General features: G+C 43.1%; 2 protein-coding genes across 13 annotated transcripts in view; one reads left to right on the forward strand and one right to left on the reverse strand.

The window, feature by feature from the left end:
* Nucleotides 1-13,876, forward strand: part of PLD6 (phospholipase D family member 6) — an 83,868-nt gene that overhangs the window by 32,623 nt on the left and 37,369 nt on the right. Inside the window, exon 3 of one of the 4 annotated variants that reach the window (XM_069984274.1) lies at nucleotides 13,410-13,439. The exons of 2 other annotated variants lie outside the window; for them this stretch is intronic. The gene's annotated coding sequence lies outside the window, so the exon portion shown is untranslated. Of the gene's footprint in view, nucleotides 1-13,279; nucleotides 13,310-13,409; nucleotides 13,440-13,876 lie in introns of those variants that run through there. One more of the 4 variants, XM_069984279.1, reaches the window with a different exon arrangement.
* Nucleotides 1-13,876, reverse strand: part of MPRIP (myosin phosphatase Rho interacting protein) — an 84,429-nt gene that overhangs the window by 11,575 nt on the left and 58,978 nt on the right. For 5 of the 9 annotated variants that reach the window (XM_069984269.1, XM_069984264.1, XM_069984265.1 and 2 more), the window contains exons 14-16: nucleotides 11,131-11,701; nucleotides 10,887-11,003; nucleotides 6,163-9,663 (exon numbers count right to left, since the gene is read on the reverse strand). In XM_069984269.1, coding sequence (XP_069840370.1) covers nucleotides 6,163-9,663; nucleotides 10,887-11,003; nucleotides 11,131-11,701 — 4,189 coding nt within the window. The remainder of the gene's footprint in view (nucleotides 1-6,162; nucleotides 9,664-10,886; nucleotides 11,004-11,130; nucleotides 11,702-13,876) is intronic. The other 4 variants (XM_069984270.1, XM_069984272.1, XM_069984271.1 and 1 more) reach the window with 1 other exon arrangement.

Below are 13,876 nucleotides of genomic sequence, written 5' to 3' on the forward strand. Positions count from 1 at the left end.
TGGGTCTAAAAGGTGAAAAAAATTCAGTTGACTAACCAAGTGATAAATAAGGCCACAGACATTATAGGAAAGTCTTCCACTTTCAGGAATCACATGTCCATTGTCCAGCAACTTTAAGTATACTTTATATGGTGCTCTACATGAAAAGGCTTGCCTTTAAATGTGTGTATTTAAGGGCAAATGATTAAGACAACTGGCCAAGGAAATCCAAACTAGTATTTAAGGTGTTGGCCTCAAAAACAAACATTTAGCAACTTCTGTCTGAAACTTCCTATATAACTTATTACGGCAGACTTTCATCTATGGTCTATGGCTTGCCTAATATGTTATTGAATAACTACAAAGAAAAACAGCAGAGACTTAAGAGAAAGTTCAGACGTTTTTAGTTAGGAGTTAATATTTTTTAAGAAAATGTCTTAAGTGGCAGAGCAGATTTCATCAAAGTCAGAGATTTCTCTAACTAATGAGGGGAAGGAAAGTCGTCTACGGCAGAACAAAAGGGGTGAAGTGATCGACCGGACCCAGGAAAAGCTTGTAGTGCGAGACCAATGTTGTGACAATGAGTAGGGTGTGAGTAGTTTTGCTATCTCAGGCTTTTGCTGTTCCTGGTATTCACAAAACCTCCCAGCCATTGATGTTACATTAAGTAGATGGTGTAGTCAGATAAAGGATAAAAAAGCATAGTCTAGCTTAAAACGAATTATCCAATAGAAGAATCTTTACAGGGCTGTGAAAACTAACATGCAACACGTTCTGGAGGACACAGTGATAAAAAAAATGGCGAGTACTCCATTGAAGAAAAACCACTGAAGAAATGGCATTTGGGAAAGATATTACCAATGACAATAAAAAATACTGTAGGTGCAAAAAAAAAAAAATTCTATAGGTGCCACAGAACAACACACAAAACCAACCACATAAAAGTTCCTAGAAACATTGTCAGCAGGAAAAGACCACCTTGTCCTTTTAGTCTGCTCCCTTTAGTATCTCCTTTAGTTTTTTTTTTTAAAACTATCCTAGAATAGATATATGTTTATTCCAGACAGGTTTACACTCAGTTACTGTACATTTAAAGGACAACTCAGGCGAAATATTTTTTTAGCTTATTTAACACACATTACAAAGTTATATAACTTTGTAATGTGGTTAAATACCCGGTCTGTCCCCCTTCCCCCACATGCGCACCAGCAGCCTTTTCATTGGCTGGAGCGCATCACATGGCTTCCAGCTTGCTCAGCCCTGATTGGCTGAGGTTGCTGGAAGCCATGTGATGCGCTCCAGCCAATGAAAAGGCTGCCGGTGCGCAAGCGCACTGGCAGCCTTTTCCATCCCCAGGACCCGGAAGTCAGAGATTGGCTGAGGTTGCTGGAAGCCATGTGATGCGCTCCAGCCAATGAAAAGGCTGCCGGTGCGCAAGCGCACTGGCAGCCTTTTCCATCCCCAGGACCTGGAAGTCAGAGACATCGCTGGACGGCGGTGACGGTGAGGCGGACGGCGGGCGAATGGAGTGGCGATCGTCACCGGAGAGATGGTGAGTATGGTGTCTGTTTTTTTTTTTTTTTTTTTTTTGGGGGGGGGGGGGGGGGGGGGGGGGGGGGGGGGGGGTCCCGCCGGAGTTGTCCTTTAAAACACAGCTACTGAAAACTTTTTTTCAAGCACCTACTATTTCAGTAAATAAATTTTTTCATGGGTTGTTTCTGATCTTTTCCTCTAAACTTTGATCATGACCCTCCTGAACCTCATTTAGTTCTTTAACATGTTTAAAGGTTTCGATCAGGTCCCCACCCCTTTCCCTTCTTTCTTTCAGACTTTATTGATTTGTAGGTGAGGTCCACAGAACTGGGCACAGTATTCTAGATGTAGTGTCACTAAAGATCTATACAGCGGGATCACAATCTCCCTTTTCCTACTGGTTATACCTCTAAATATACAGCTCAGCATGCGATAAGCTTTCCCCACTGCCTGGTTGCAATGGTGATTTTACGTGTCTCAGTTATATGACTACCCCTAAACCACTCTTTCCTGAAGTCATTGCCAAAACAAAACTGCTTACATAGTCTCTACATAATACAGTCATGGCCAAAAGTTTTGAGAATGACAAATATTATATTTTCCCATGATCTGCTGCCCTCTGATTTATATGTGTGTTTGTCAGATGTTTTTATCACATACAGAAATATAATTGCAATCATATTATGAGTAACAAAAGCTTATACTGACAGTTAGAATGAGTTACTGCAGCAAGTCAATATTTGCAGTGTTGTCCCTTCTTCTTCAGGACCTCTGCAATTCTCCCTGGCTGCTCCCAATCAACTTCTGGACCAAATCCAGACTGATAGCAGTCCATTCTTGCACATTCAATTCATTTTGTCTGAATTTGTTGTTTTTTGTTTGTCCACCCATCTTTTGATGATTGACCACAAGTTCTCAATGGGATTAAGATCTGAGAAGTTTCCAGGCCATGGACCCAAAATCTCTGTTTTGTTCCCTGAGCCATTTAGTTATCACCTTTGCTTTATGGCAAGGTGCTCCATCATGCTGGAAAAGGCATTGTTGATCGCCAAACTACTTTTTGACGGTTGGGAGAAGTTGCTCTTGGTGGACATTCTGGTCCCATTCTTTATTCATGGCTGTGTTTTTAGGCAAGACTGAGAGAGCCGATTCGCTTGGCTGAGAAGCAACCCCACACATGAATGGTTTCAGGATGCTTTACAGTTGGCAGGAGACAAGACTGGTGGTAGCGCTCACCTTGTCTTCTCCGAATAAGCTGTTTTCCAGCTGTCCCAGACAATCGGAAAGGGGATTCATCAGAGAAAATGACTTTACCCCAGTCCTCAGCAGTCCACTCCCTGTACCTTTTGCAGAATATCAGTCTGTCTCTGATGTTTTTTCTGGAGAGAAGTGGCTTCTTTGCTGCCCTCCTTGAGAACAGGCCTTGCTCCAAGAGTCTCCGCCTCACAGTGCATGCAGATGCACTCACACCTGCCTGCTGCCATTCCTGAGCAAGCTCTTCACTTTTGTTAGCCCGATCCCGAAGCTGAAACACTTAAGAGACAGTCCTGGCGCTTGCTGGTCTTTCTTGGGCGCCCTGGAGCCTTTTTGGCAACAATGGAACCTCACTCCTTGAAGAAGTTCTTGATGATGCAATAGATTGTTGACTGAGGTGCATTCTTTCTAGCTGCACGTGTTTTTTTAAAGATAACCATAGTTAACAGAAGAGAAACAATGATGCCAAGCACCAGCCTTTCTTTTTTAAGTGTCCAGTGGTGTCATTTTTACTTAATTATGACAGATTGATCTCCAGCCCTGTCCTCATCAACACCCACACCTGTGTTAATGGAGCAATCACTGAAACGATGTTAGCTGGTCATTTTAAGGCAGGGCTGCAATGATGTTGAAATGTGTTTTGGGGGATAAAGTTCATTTTCTAGGTAAATATTGACTTTACAAGTAATTGCTGTTAAGCTGATCACTCTTTATAACATTTTGGAGTATATGCAATTTGCCATTTTAAAAACTGAAGCAGTAGGACTTTGTAAAAATTAATATTTGTATCATTCTCAAAACTTTTGACCATGACTGTAGTGCAATACAATACTTAAAGGGAACCTGTCACCCTCCGTGCCATGGTGACAGGTTCCCGACACTCCGCTAGAGCCCTCTATACTTACCTGATCGCCTATGGTCCCGCTTCTTGATGCGGTCTGGTGACAGAGATTTCAGCGCCCGAAGCCCGGCGCGCGTTCCTGAGATGAGTTCGACGCTCATAGAGTATGAATAAAGCGTCGGACTCACCATTCATTCTCTAAGGGCATCGGACTCTTCTCAGGAGTGCGTGCGCCGTGCTTCGGGCGCTGAAATGTCCGTCACCGGGCCGGATTGGGAACCGGCGCGATCAGGTAAGTATAGGGGGCTCTAGAGGGGGGTTGGGAGCCTTAAAGATAATGCTCCTGGGGAAGTGATACCCAAACTAGAAGAAAAGTTCCTCTCTAGTGATTCCGGAAGGCAGTTTGAGAACCGAGCAGTGTCTTCCCATAGGTAATAATGTCATTGTGTTTAATTGGTTCCAGCACCCACCAATAATTACCTACAGTACTCATGTATTACATTGAAAAGTGCCCAGTGTAATCTCTACAATACATTACAGAACAGCACTATACAGGACATTACAGAGCAGCACTATACTGTACAGTACATTATACACAATAAACATTCAACAAAACTAGCAATTATAGTAAAGTAGTCACTAACTCCTCACTCATCCTTTACTGTATAGAGTCCCCCCCCCCATCCCAACACTGTAAAGGATGGGAGATGGTGGTGCACTGCTTGTACTACTACTGTACTGTATATGCATTCCAGCAGTCTTATACAGTACAGTACTATATGTGTAGCCTCACCAGTGCTAAACTCTCCTGGTACAACCCACCATCCACACTCGCAAAAATGTTTCGATACAGAGTACTTCGAGACTGGGTACCCAAAAAGTGTTTGAGAACAGAGTAAGAGTTTTAGAACCAAAGCAAACTTTCCTTGAAAATACAGTTAGAGTTCCAAGCAGTTTGAGAACCGAGGTGCCACTGTATTTAAACACACACTCTAGAGGGCAAACTGTACTTGCATACAGGTATGAGGGTGGACATCACCACAAAACCATAATTACATCAAGGAACTTAAACCTCATCTATGCAACTTCTCAGTGGAAAAGAAAAAAATTTGATACATACTTCTTCTGAAAGGTAAAAATCTAACTATCCCTAAAGACACTAAGGCCCAGATTTTTCAAAGGGTGTAAAATATGGGCTAGTGTAAACTGCACAGAGCAGCCAATCACAGTTCCACTTAAATTTTTCAAGAGCTAAAAGCTGAGATGTAATTGGTTGCTATGGGCAGTTTACATCATTGTATATTTTACAACCTTTGATAAATCCCCCCTACATGTCTTTAGAATAGATGCTGGTAAGTCTTGTGAAAATGTTACCAAATCTACTGATCCTACACAGTAAGTGGCTGTCAGAGGAGATACAGGCATCATGAAAATATAGGTGGTGGATTTATTACAGGGTGACCGCTAAAATCAGACTTTTTAAAGGGAACCTATCACCCCCCATGCCGGGGGTAAAGGCCGCACTAGAGCCCCGGATACTTACCCCATCTCGCCAAGTCCCGCTCTTGGAGCTGGTCCCGGGACCAAGATATCCTTGCCGGAAGCCCGGCGAGCGTGCTGCAGGGATGAGTCCGATGCCCACAGAGAATGACGGCTCCATATTTTCTCTATGGGCATCGGACTCATCTATGTAGCGTGTGCGCCGGGCTTCCGACAAGGATATTTCCGTCCCGGGACCGGCTCCAGGAGCAGGACTTGGCAAGATGGGGTAAGTATCCGGGGCTCTAGCGGGGGGTCAGCCGGCCATCACCCCGACACGGGGGGTGACAGGTTCCCTTTAAACACCAACTACTGATACTATAGGAAAACAAAGACAGGACTTTACACAACATAAGTCATAGTCTACAGTTAAGTGCATGACTATTCACAGAATATCTAAATGGTGTTTCAGGGCTATTATATGCCTATTGCACCTTTAAGATATGTGCACACAATGTATTCTTTCAAAAGAACGGCCGGTTTTCAATGAAAACAGCTTCATTTCTTTCCAGCCCTGGCAATATTGCATTGAAAAAATGCAATGCCACCCGTTCCACACACACGCCGCACACACGGGCATTCGGTGCAGCTGTGTAAAAAAATTATTCATGTTAATTAATAGTGGCCGCTGTTGCACGAACAGCAGCCACTATTAATCTTCCATGCACACACGGATGTTCATCCCTGGTGTGTATGAAAACCAAGGCTTAATTGATTTACAGACACACCCCATATGGGCCATTTGGAAATAAATGTTTTTACAGCTGTCAGATTGCCGACGGTCGCAGGAACATGGAAACACTGTCCGTCCAGTTTAACAGTGTTGTTATACAGTGTGTGAACATGAGTGACTCATATTTTATATTTCTAAAAAAAAAAACCTAACAAAGCTAACAGGAGAGGGCCACAAAAGTTTTATCTTGGGCATCACACGTCACCCCTATTACTTAAAGAGTTAGAAATAGCAATAATGAGATGAAAGTAAAATAAGATGTAATAATATAATCTGACAAGACCTTCAGGTTCTCAAAGTCTGCCTGGTATTTCTCCTTTATGGAGGACATATTGCCCTCAGGATGTTTCTGTTCCAGTTCTTCTCTCATCATGTCCATCTGGGCTTCCAGTTCTAGAATTCGACCTTTCAGAACATTCATGGAGTCCATGTCTTCGAGGGTTTCTTGATCAGAAGCAATACTGCGAGTGGTTGAGTCCACAGGTGATGGTGTGTATTGCTGATCTCTATGATAGCTGTCAAGTGTATCCTGAAGCTGCTGGATGCTTTGTGTATATCGCTCCTCCAAAGTCTTCATTTCATTTCTGTGAATGCCTTCAAGCTCCTGAACTTGTTCTTGCAACCGAGTTTCTAAAAGCTTGATTTTCTCCCAGTGTACCTTCTCTGCCTCTTCCCTTTCTTGTTCTGAAGCTTGAAGTTTAGCATCCAGCTCTAGCTGCTGTGATTTCAAAGTGTTCTCCTTTTCTATCCAGCCCTCCATCATGTTCTGCATCTCCTTCTTGTATTCACTATCGAGCTGTAACAAGGTTTCTTTGAATTTAGCTTCGGCTTCACCAAGTAGTCGCTCTGCATCTTGGACCCTTGTGGATACAGCGTCAGCTGCACTTCTTTCTCTTTCTAATACTTCTAAGAGTTCACTCTGCTTCTGCTGTAGTTTCTCTTGGTAGTCTTGGTGTACCTTGGACAAAGTTTCAGAGTGAGCCAAGCGTAAAGCATTCATACTCCTTCTCAGTTCTCTCTGATATTCAAGCTTTGCTTTACAAGTGACATAACACATTTGTGCCTGCACGACAGCATCTTGTACAAGGAGCAGTGGTAAACTGCTAGACTGAGCACAGTTAGAAATCTGTTGGGTTGCCTGCAATAGGGTCTGAATAGCGTCAGGGTCTGCCATGGACAAAAGGGCACTGGAGATTCTCTTAAGTTCATCTGCATTTTCCTTTAAATGTAATGATAGGGCTTCAAAACATGCTATGTTGGTGCTCTCTGCACTTCCAGATGCAGGGTCAATGGTGTGATCGTGTCCTATCTTCCGAGATTCAGGTGGCTTTGTTTCCATGTCTTCAACAGATAATCCTTCAAATGCAGCCTCTGCTTTATTAAGATTGGCTTCTAGAGCCCTTGACTTCTGAATAGCCAGAACAAGCTCTGCTTTGAGTAGTGTATTGTCTGCCAAGGTTTGGAGTAGATCAGAACTTGAACTTAGGCTTAACTCAGACTCCACAGGAGTTCCCACCCCTTCTCCCCCCACAATAGCTTTTCCAATCTGATCTACCCGGTCCCAGAAATCTCTCTCTAGCTTGACTTTCCTTGCAAATACCTCTACTAGATAATCTGTAAAACAATCTGGTTCACACTCGCCTTCTTGCACCTGAAGGCTAGATTGAAAGACTGTCTTTTTTAGGGACTCCACCATTCTATACATTAACTGAGCTTGGAAATTAATTTTTTCTGAAAGTCTATGGATGGGATCCTGAGAAGACTGCAACATAGATTCAGCTTGGGAACCCTTATCCAGACCTGGGGGGTCTGATGAATCACTGAGAGCTTTTTGTAGGGAATGAATTAGTCCTGACAGAGCATGCTTAATGCTGGACAATAAGTAAGAAGCTGGTTGTGATTCATCTACGTTACACAATTCTTCCTGAAGATTACTACATGCTTCTAAACAGCAAACAATTTGCCTTTCAGTCATATTTAAGTGGTGACTAAGTTTCCCTCTTTGCAGCTCTTCTATCTGTTTGGCCATAGAGTTGACCTGATATATACTAGCTTGAAGCTGCTCCCTAAGACAAGCTTCGGCATTTTCCCACTGACTATGCAGAGCCAAAAGGGTTTCCTGATGACTGCCCTTTTCATTTTCCAGCTTTATGGTCATATCCGTCAGATTTTGCTCTGTTAGACATAGCTTACTTTCTAGAGAATGGATAATGGACAAACAGCTATCCAAGTCACTAGCCGCCGAAGAATGATATGGAGCCATAATTTCAGGCGAGGTACTTCCTTCAGAGGAAGATTGTTCCTGGTTTGTGTCAGATGGAGGACTGCCTGTCCATGCTTTCTCAGTGCCATCAAGAGGTGTGTATCTCTGACACTGAATACTGGAAAACCGTATCCTCTGCCTTTTTACTCCTGTGTCTTGTCCTTTTTCTGCCAAGGCAGAGGAAGCAGTTAGGTCATCAGAGGCAAGAGGTACATCATGGCCAACTTCCATGAGACAATCTCTTCTTAAGACTTCACCAAACATGTCTCCACCTTCAGCCTGAAGACACTGCTCCATCTCTGAAATTCTACGTTTTGCCGTTTCCAACTGAAGGTAAACAGACTCAATTTCTTTTGCTTGTGATTCTGAACATAACCCACCCAAGCTCTTCAAGGCCTCTTCCTTGGCTTTCAGTTTTGTCTCTGTGTCTTCCAGGCTGCTCCCTAGAGCTGCCATCTTAATAAGAGCTTCATTAATGTCCTGATCCTTTTTCCCCATAAGCCTCCTGTGAGCCTCATAGACATTTTTCAGTTCTTCCTCTTTGGCTCTCAGAGACTCTTGGACCTTCAGAATATCTTCAGTTGATTTTTCTAAGGAACTCCTTAACTGATTGTACTCCAATTCTTGAACCTTAATTCTGTTTTGTAAACTGGAAATGTCAGAGTCTGATCCGGCAATCTGCTGGACCATTTCTTGACATGTTGTTTTAAGCTGGTCCCGTTCTAACTCCAGCTCCTTGGTACTTTCTTTAAGTCTCTGAATAGTAGCATCCCTCCCCACCAGCTGTTCCTCCAGGTGGTGGACTAAGACGCTAGCTTCAGCACTATTATTGAGTTTCTCTTTCTGTAAAGACTCCATCACCTGGTCTTTCTCTTGCAGCTTATCTTCATATTCTACAAGACGGGCTTCAGTTTCTTTCAAGTTAAGGATTAATAGTTGCTTTTCCTTTTCATAGCTGTCAAGCAATTCCTCATAATTCATATGAAGTCTTTCTTCTGTTAATATCTGAGCTTGTTCACTTACATCAATCTGAACCTGCAGGCTTGCTAGCTTGTCTTGCAACCTTTGTGCCTCTTTTTGATAATCCTTTTGCAGAGCTTGCTGCATTTCAAGCTCACGAATTTCCTGCCTTTTCTCTAAGAGTAGAGACTCTACTTCTTTGAGCCTCTGCTGACTGACCTTAAGCTGCGCGCTTAGTGCCATTTCACTATTTTTCCATTCTTCCAACATTTCATGAGCCTTTTCCTTTTCCAACTTTAGGTCCGCTTTTAGTTTGGTCAAAGCTTGTTCCTTTATGGAAAGCTCAGCAGATGCGCTGCTAAGACGGGCTTGAAGATTCAGAATTTCAGCCTCATGATGTCTGATGGTATCCTTGGCTTCTCCATAACTGTGTTTGATACTCTGTAGCTGATGGTTAAGCATTTCCTGACGCTTATGTTGCGCCTCTAGCTCATTCTGAAGGTCCTCATTGACTTTATGGAGTCTCTGCCAGGCATCCGAAGATGGATCTGCCAATTCAGTCTTAAAAAAATCGATTAAACATGGATATTAGTAACACTCTCATTTGACAAGGCTGAGTGTCACACCTCTGGTCAGAAAGGACCATATTATAACTCCATGCCTCTTTTGCAGCAAAATTTGCATTTCAGGGCATTTTTTTCTACTTTCAGGCTAGTTCAGTTTGGCCGTATAATTGGTGGATGAACATTAAAAAAAAAAAAAAAAGTATGCATAAAAGATTGTAAAAGAGGAGTTTAGGAAAAGTGGACTGAATCTAATGGAGGGAGCAGGAATAAACGGTGAGAAGGAGGGTGGTAGCAGAGCAAAGAAGAACAGCTTGTCGATTAACATTGTTTTTCAGATCAAAAACAATTGTTTTTCTTAGCAAAATCACATGAAGCAAACAGGAAATGAATGTCGTCCTACAGCATGCAAGGTGGGGAACAAAAAATAAAAATATATAAAAGATACAGTAAATAAGGTTTGATTTGTTTTATTGCAAGCATTTTTATTACAGCAAATGAATCAGAAGTAGGAGGGTAAAAAACAAACAAAGCCACATCTTAGATTTCAGATCTGCGTGAGAGCAAATAATAGAAGGTTACTATAGAGGCATGCAGACGTACATAAATACGGCACAGGACAGACAGAAGCACCGCCAGAAGCTGGAGAATTTAGCCTGAACCTTTTTAACGCTGGTAGGAAAAGCCCACAGATGTGACACTCAGTGAAATATTAGCTGTAAACCATGCTTATAAAATGACACCATGCAGCACAAGCCACCAAAGATGTGTTAGTGAGAAGAGTCCTATGGCCTAATTATAGTCGTGAACAGAAGATGAACTCAGAAATGCTTTTAGGTTTGCGTTTGTCGAAATGCAGTAAATAACAGAGGAGGGATCATTTTGAATCCTTCACGTCTTCTAAATGTGCTAACTCTACTTATAGTGACTGTGATGGGCAGGAAGAGACTGCAAAAGCAATGGAGTTCAGCTTGTCTTTAGGAAGCATATGAAATATAGCTTAAAGTGTTGTGACCATAACAGATTTTTATTGTGTGTCAATTATATCTTGTATAATTCAGAAGAAGCAAGCTGAAGACCAATGGTAAAGTTTTGACAGGAGCATGCATAGCTATACCTAATGTTCCTATACTACACAAGTAAACCTCTCCACTGCCAGCAAGTGTGCTTTACAGTGGCAATGGACAGGTTCAATAGAACTTTATGAGGTGCCATTGGTACCTGTAACACATATCCATCTCTGGCATTGTGTTGTTGCTCCAAGGCTTCCTTTAGTCGTTGTTGCAGTACTAGGTTTTCAGCCAGGAGATCAGTCACTTCTTTCTGACTCTGGTCCAGCTGGACCATGGATAGAAAAAACAAAAAGACAGAAAAAAACAAGTGGGTTTATAGATCTAAACAGAAGAGATATCAGAATTGTACAACTTGAGTTAAAGTAACTGAATGTATGAATATCTCTTTTTACCTGTTTTTCCAAGATGACTGTGATGTCTTCTGCAGTGCGTTTAGGGGACCCATTGGATAAAGGAAGTGGAGCGATGGGTATTTGCTTTTCTTCCCTTAGTGGAGTGGTTTCTACTTGTTGCCAGCGTTGTTCAATTTCCACCTGAACATTTGGCCTCATGTCAATAGAATCGGAAGATGCTGGTCCTCGGTCTACCTCCATGCGAGAGGATTCTTCACCTGTAGATTCCTCCACAGAGTCTGAGCTCTCAAACCTTTTCCTGCGTTCCTCTCTCCGCCGGGTTCGCTCCCTTTCGACTTCCCCAAACTCATTCTTGGAATCAGTGGTGTCATAGCAAGAAATTGACTTTGTGACCTCAGCTGCTTGAGCTCGTTCTTGAGCCAGTGCTTGCTGGATGGGTCGGAATTCTGCCCAATCAAAGGTTTTGGAACGTCCTTCTCTTCTTCTCTCTCGTGCCCGGCTCCTCTTCTGCTCTCCATCTGCATCTGAGTGCTCCGAGTCCTGTTTTTCACTCTGAATGGAGCTGGAGACTAATGAAGATGCGGTTTTACTCTTCTCCTCAGGCAAAGAGCTGGGGATAAAAGAACAAAAACACATGAGGTTAATCGGACAGGTCCAGCATCGACTCACAAATGAGAACTACTAACTCAGCAGACCTTATCAGCTTGGACAGTGCAGGATGGGAAAAAGCAGGCAGTAAACATTTCCAATATTACAATATATATCTATTGCAATAGATTCATATTATACAAGGTGATTCAGGGAAAATCAAAGTATTCAAAAGAAGGAGTGAGTTTCTTTGGAAAAAGAAAAAAAGTTACACCAGAGGGGCATTATGTGAAGGAATAAAATAGGGTTCCATAGAAAAGACCTAAGTGTAGAAAGCACAAAAACTACAAAACAGCAAGTTAAACTACTGATCCAGAGCAGTGCTTCTCAGGCCTCACCAACAGGTCATGTTTTGAGGATATCCCATACAAAGAAGACCTGTGAGAATACCAGATACCAGAGTATAATTATATCACCTGTGAAATACTAAGGAAATCCTTAAAACATGACCTGTTGGTGAGGCCTGAGGACTGGAATTGAGAAGCACTGATCTAGAGAATACTATTTGAATATCAAGGCCTGTTAACATTGTGGAAATTGGTTCCCAAAGTCTGCACCACACTTCCCTTCTTGCATTTATCAGCTAAGAAAAACCTACTATGGGATTTCAACATATTGTATTCTTTGCATCTCCTGGCGAGCTGGTGAGGTGTGCAGAGCCTCACAGGGGCAGTCATGGGGATGGAGCATTGGGGCAGCTCGTCTCGCCCTGGATGCAGCAGGCCACATGCTGACAGAGCTGTACGGTGTCCGGCTGCGCCATAACACCCCGGGCTGCAGCTCTCACTTACTAGTTTGAGAACAAAGGGATAAGGACCCTCAGAATGTGGCCTGTTGCTTCCAGGGGGAGACGAGCTGCCGCAATGCTCCATCCCCATGACGTCAGCTGTGAGGGGCTCCTCCTGTGCCGCCAGCTATAGGGGGTCCCCACCTGAGGCTGCGCACACCTCACTAGCACACCACATGCATCTCCTGTCCTCCCCCCTCCACTGTGCGCATAGTGGCACGGGAGGGGGCGGGCTAGGCAGCACGGGAGGGGGTTGCTTCGGGCGGACCGAGGGGTTTCTCTGTGCCGCCTACTATGCATATTCATATATGCATAGCGAGTGGCCAGGGGGGGTGGTGGTGGAGGGATGGGTTCGTCACGGGGGGAGGTGGACTGGGTGGGCCACGCTGGTGCTCAGCACTTAGGGTGACGCCCCAAATGCTCCTAAACCCCTCATTAGCATAGGGGCAAACTTACGAATGCGGGGCAGAAGACAGGATTTAGTTCCAGCTCTGCTCTTTTCAGGCATTGATCTACTGCGGGATATCAGCAGGTTCATTGGACTGAACCTGCTGATAGTGCCGCTTTAAGAATAAACCTTGAAAAGCAAGTTAAAATCTCTTAACCTTTAAAAGTGCTTATCCAGTTTAAAAAACCCATTTTCATACACCCAAAAGTGTGTGATGGGGGGCAGGGGTGTACTTTATTAAGGATCTTCACATCTTGGCCAATTTACAAAGTAGTAATCTTAAACATGCCTCTCTCTCTTTCTAGGAAACCTAACCTGTTCGCCCTGCATTACTCAGGCAATCTTTTTATGTGAATGGGCACTGTGTAAAGCTTAATTTCCCATGTGGTGGCGCTACAGGAAAACTGTGCACTTACTGCCATTTTTTTTTTACAGATTACAGCTGGTCTCTGGGGACTCTGCAAGGTGACACTGTGGATTTAGTTTTTGCTTCTGTTCCAGCCATAATTTTTTTTATTTGTTAATCTTAATAGTTATTTGAAGCCTTGTTTCTTATGGGGAAATTGATATTTTTAGACATTATTGTATGGGAAGCACAAGAAAAAACTGTTGTATGGGGCAGGATGAGTGTGGGGATAAACAATACATAATTTTTTTATTTATATATTACATGTTTGTTTGTTTTTTAAATATCAGTCAGTATGTCTATAACCCACAGATTATAGGTTTAATGAGGTAGGCAGTCTGTCCATATCACCCATGCTAAAAGGAGATTTTATTAGAGTGGAAGACAAGGGATAAAAGCACACATCATGCATTTCTGGAAAAGATGGGCAAGTCAACTGGAAACAAGAAAATATTCTCCAATACCTGTGCTGCATGATTGTGGGAGAGCAGGCAGA

This window comes from Dendropsophus ebraccatus, chromosome 9 (assembly GCF_027789765.1).
Source record: "Dendropsophus ebraccatus isolate aDenEbr1 chromosome 9, aDenEbr1.pat, whole genome shotgun sequence".
NCBI classification, from domain to species: Eukaryota; Metazoa; Chordata; class Amphibia; order Anura; family Hylidae; genus Dendropsophus; species Dendropsophus ebraccatus.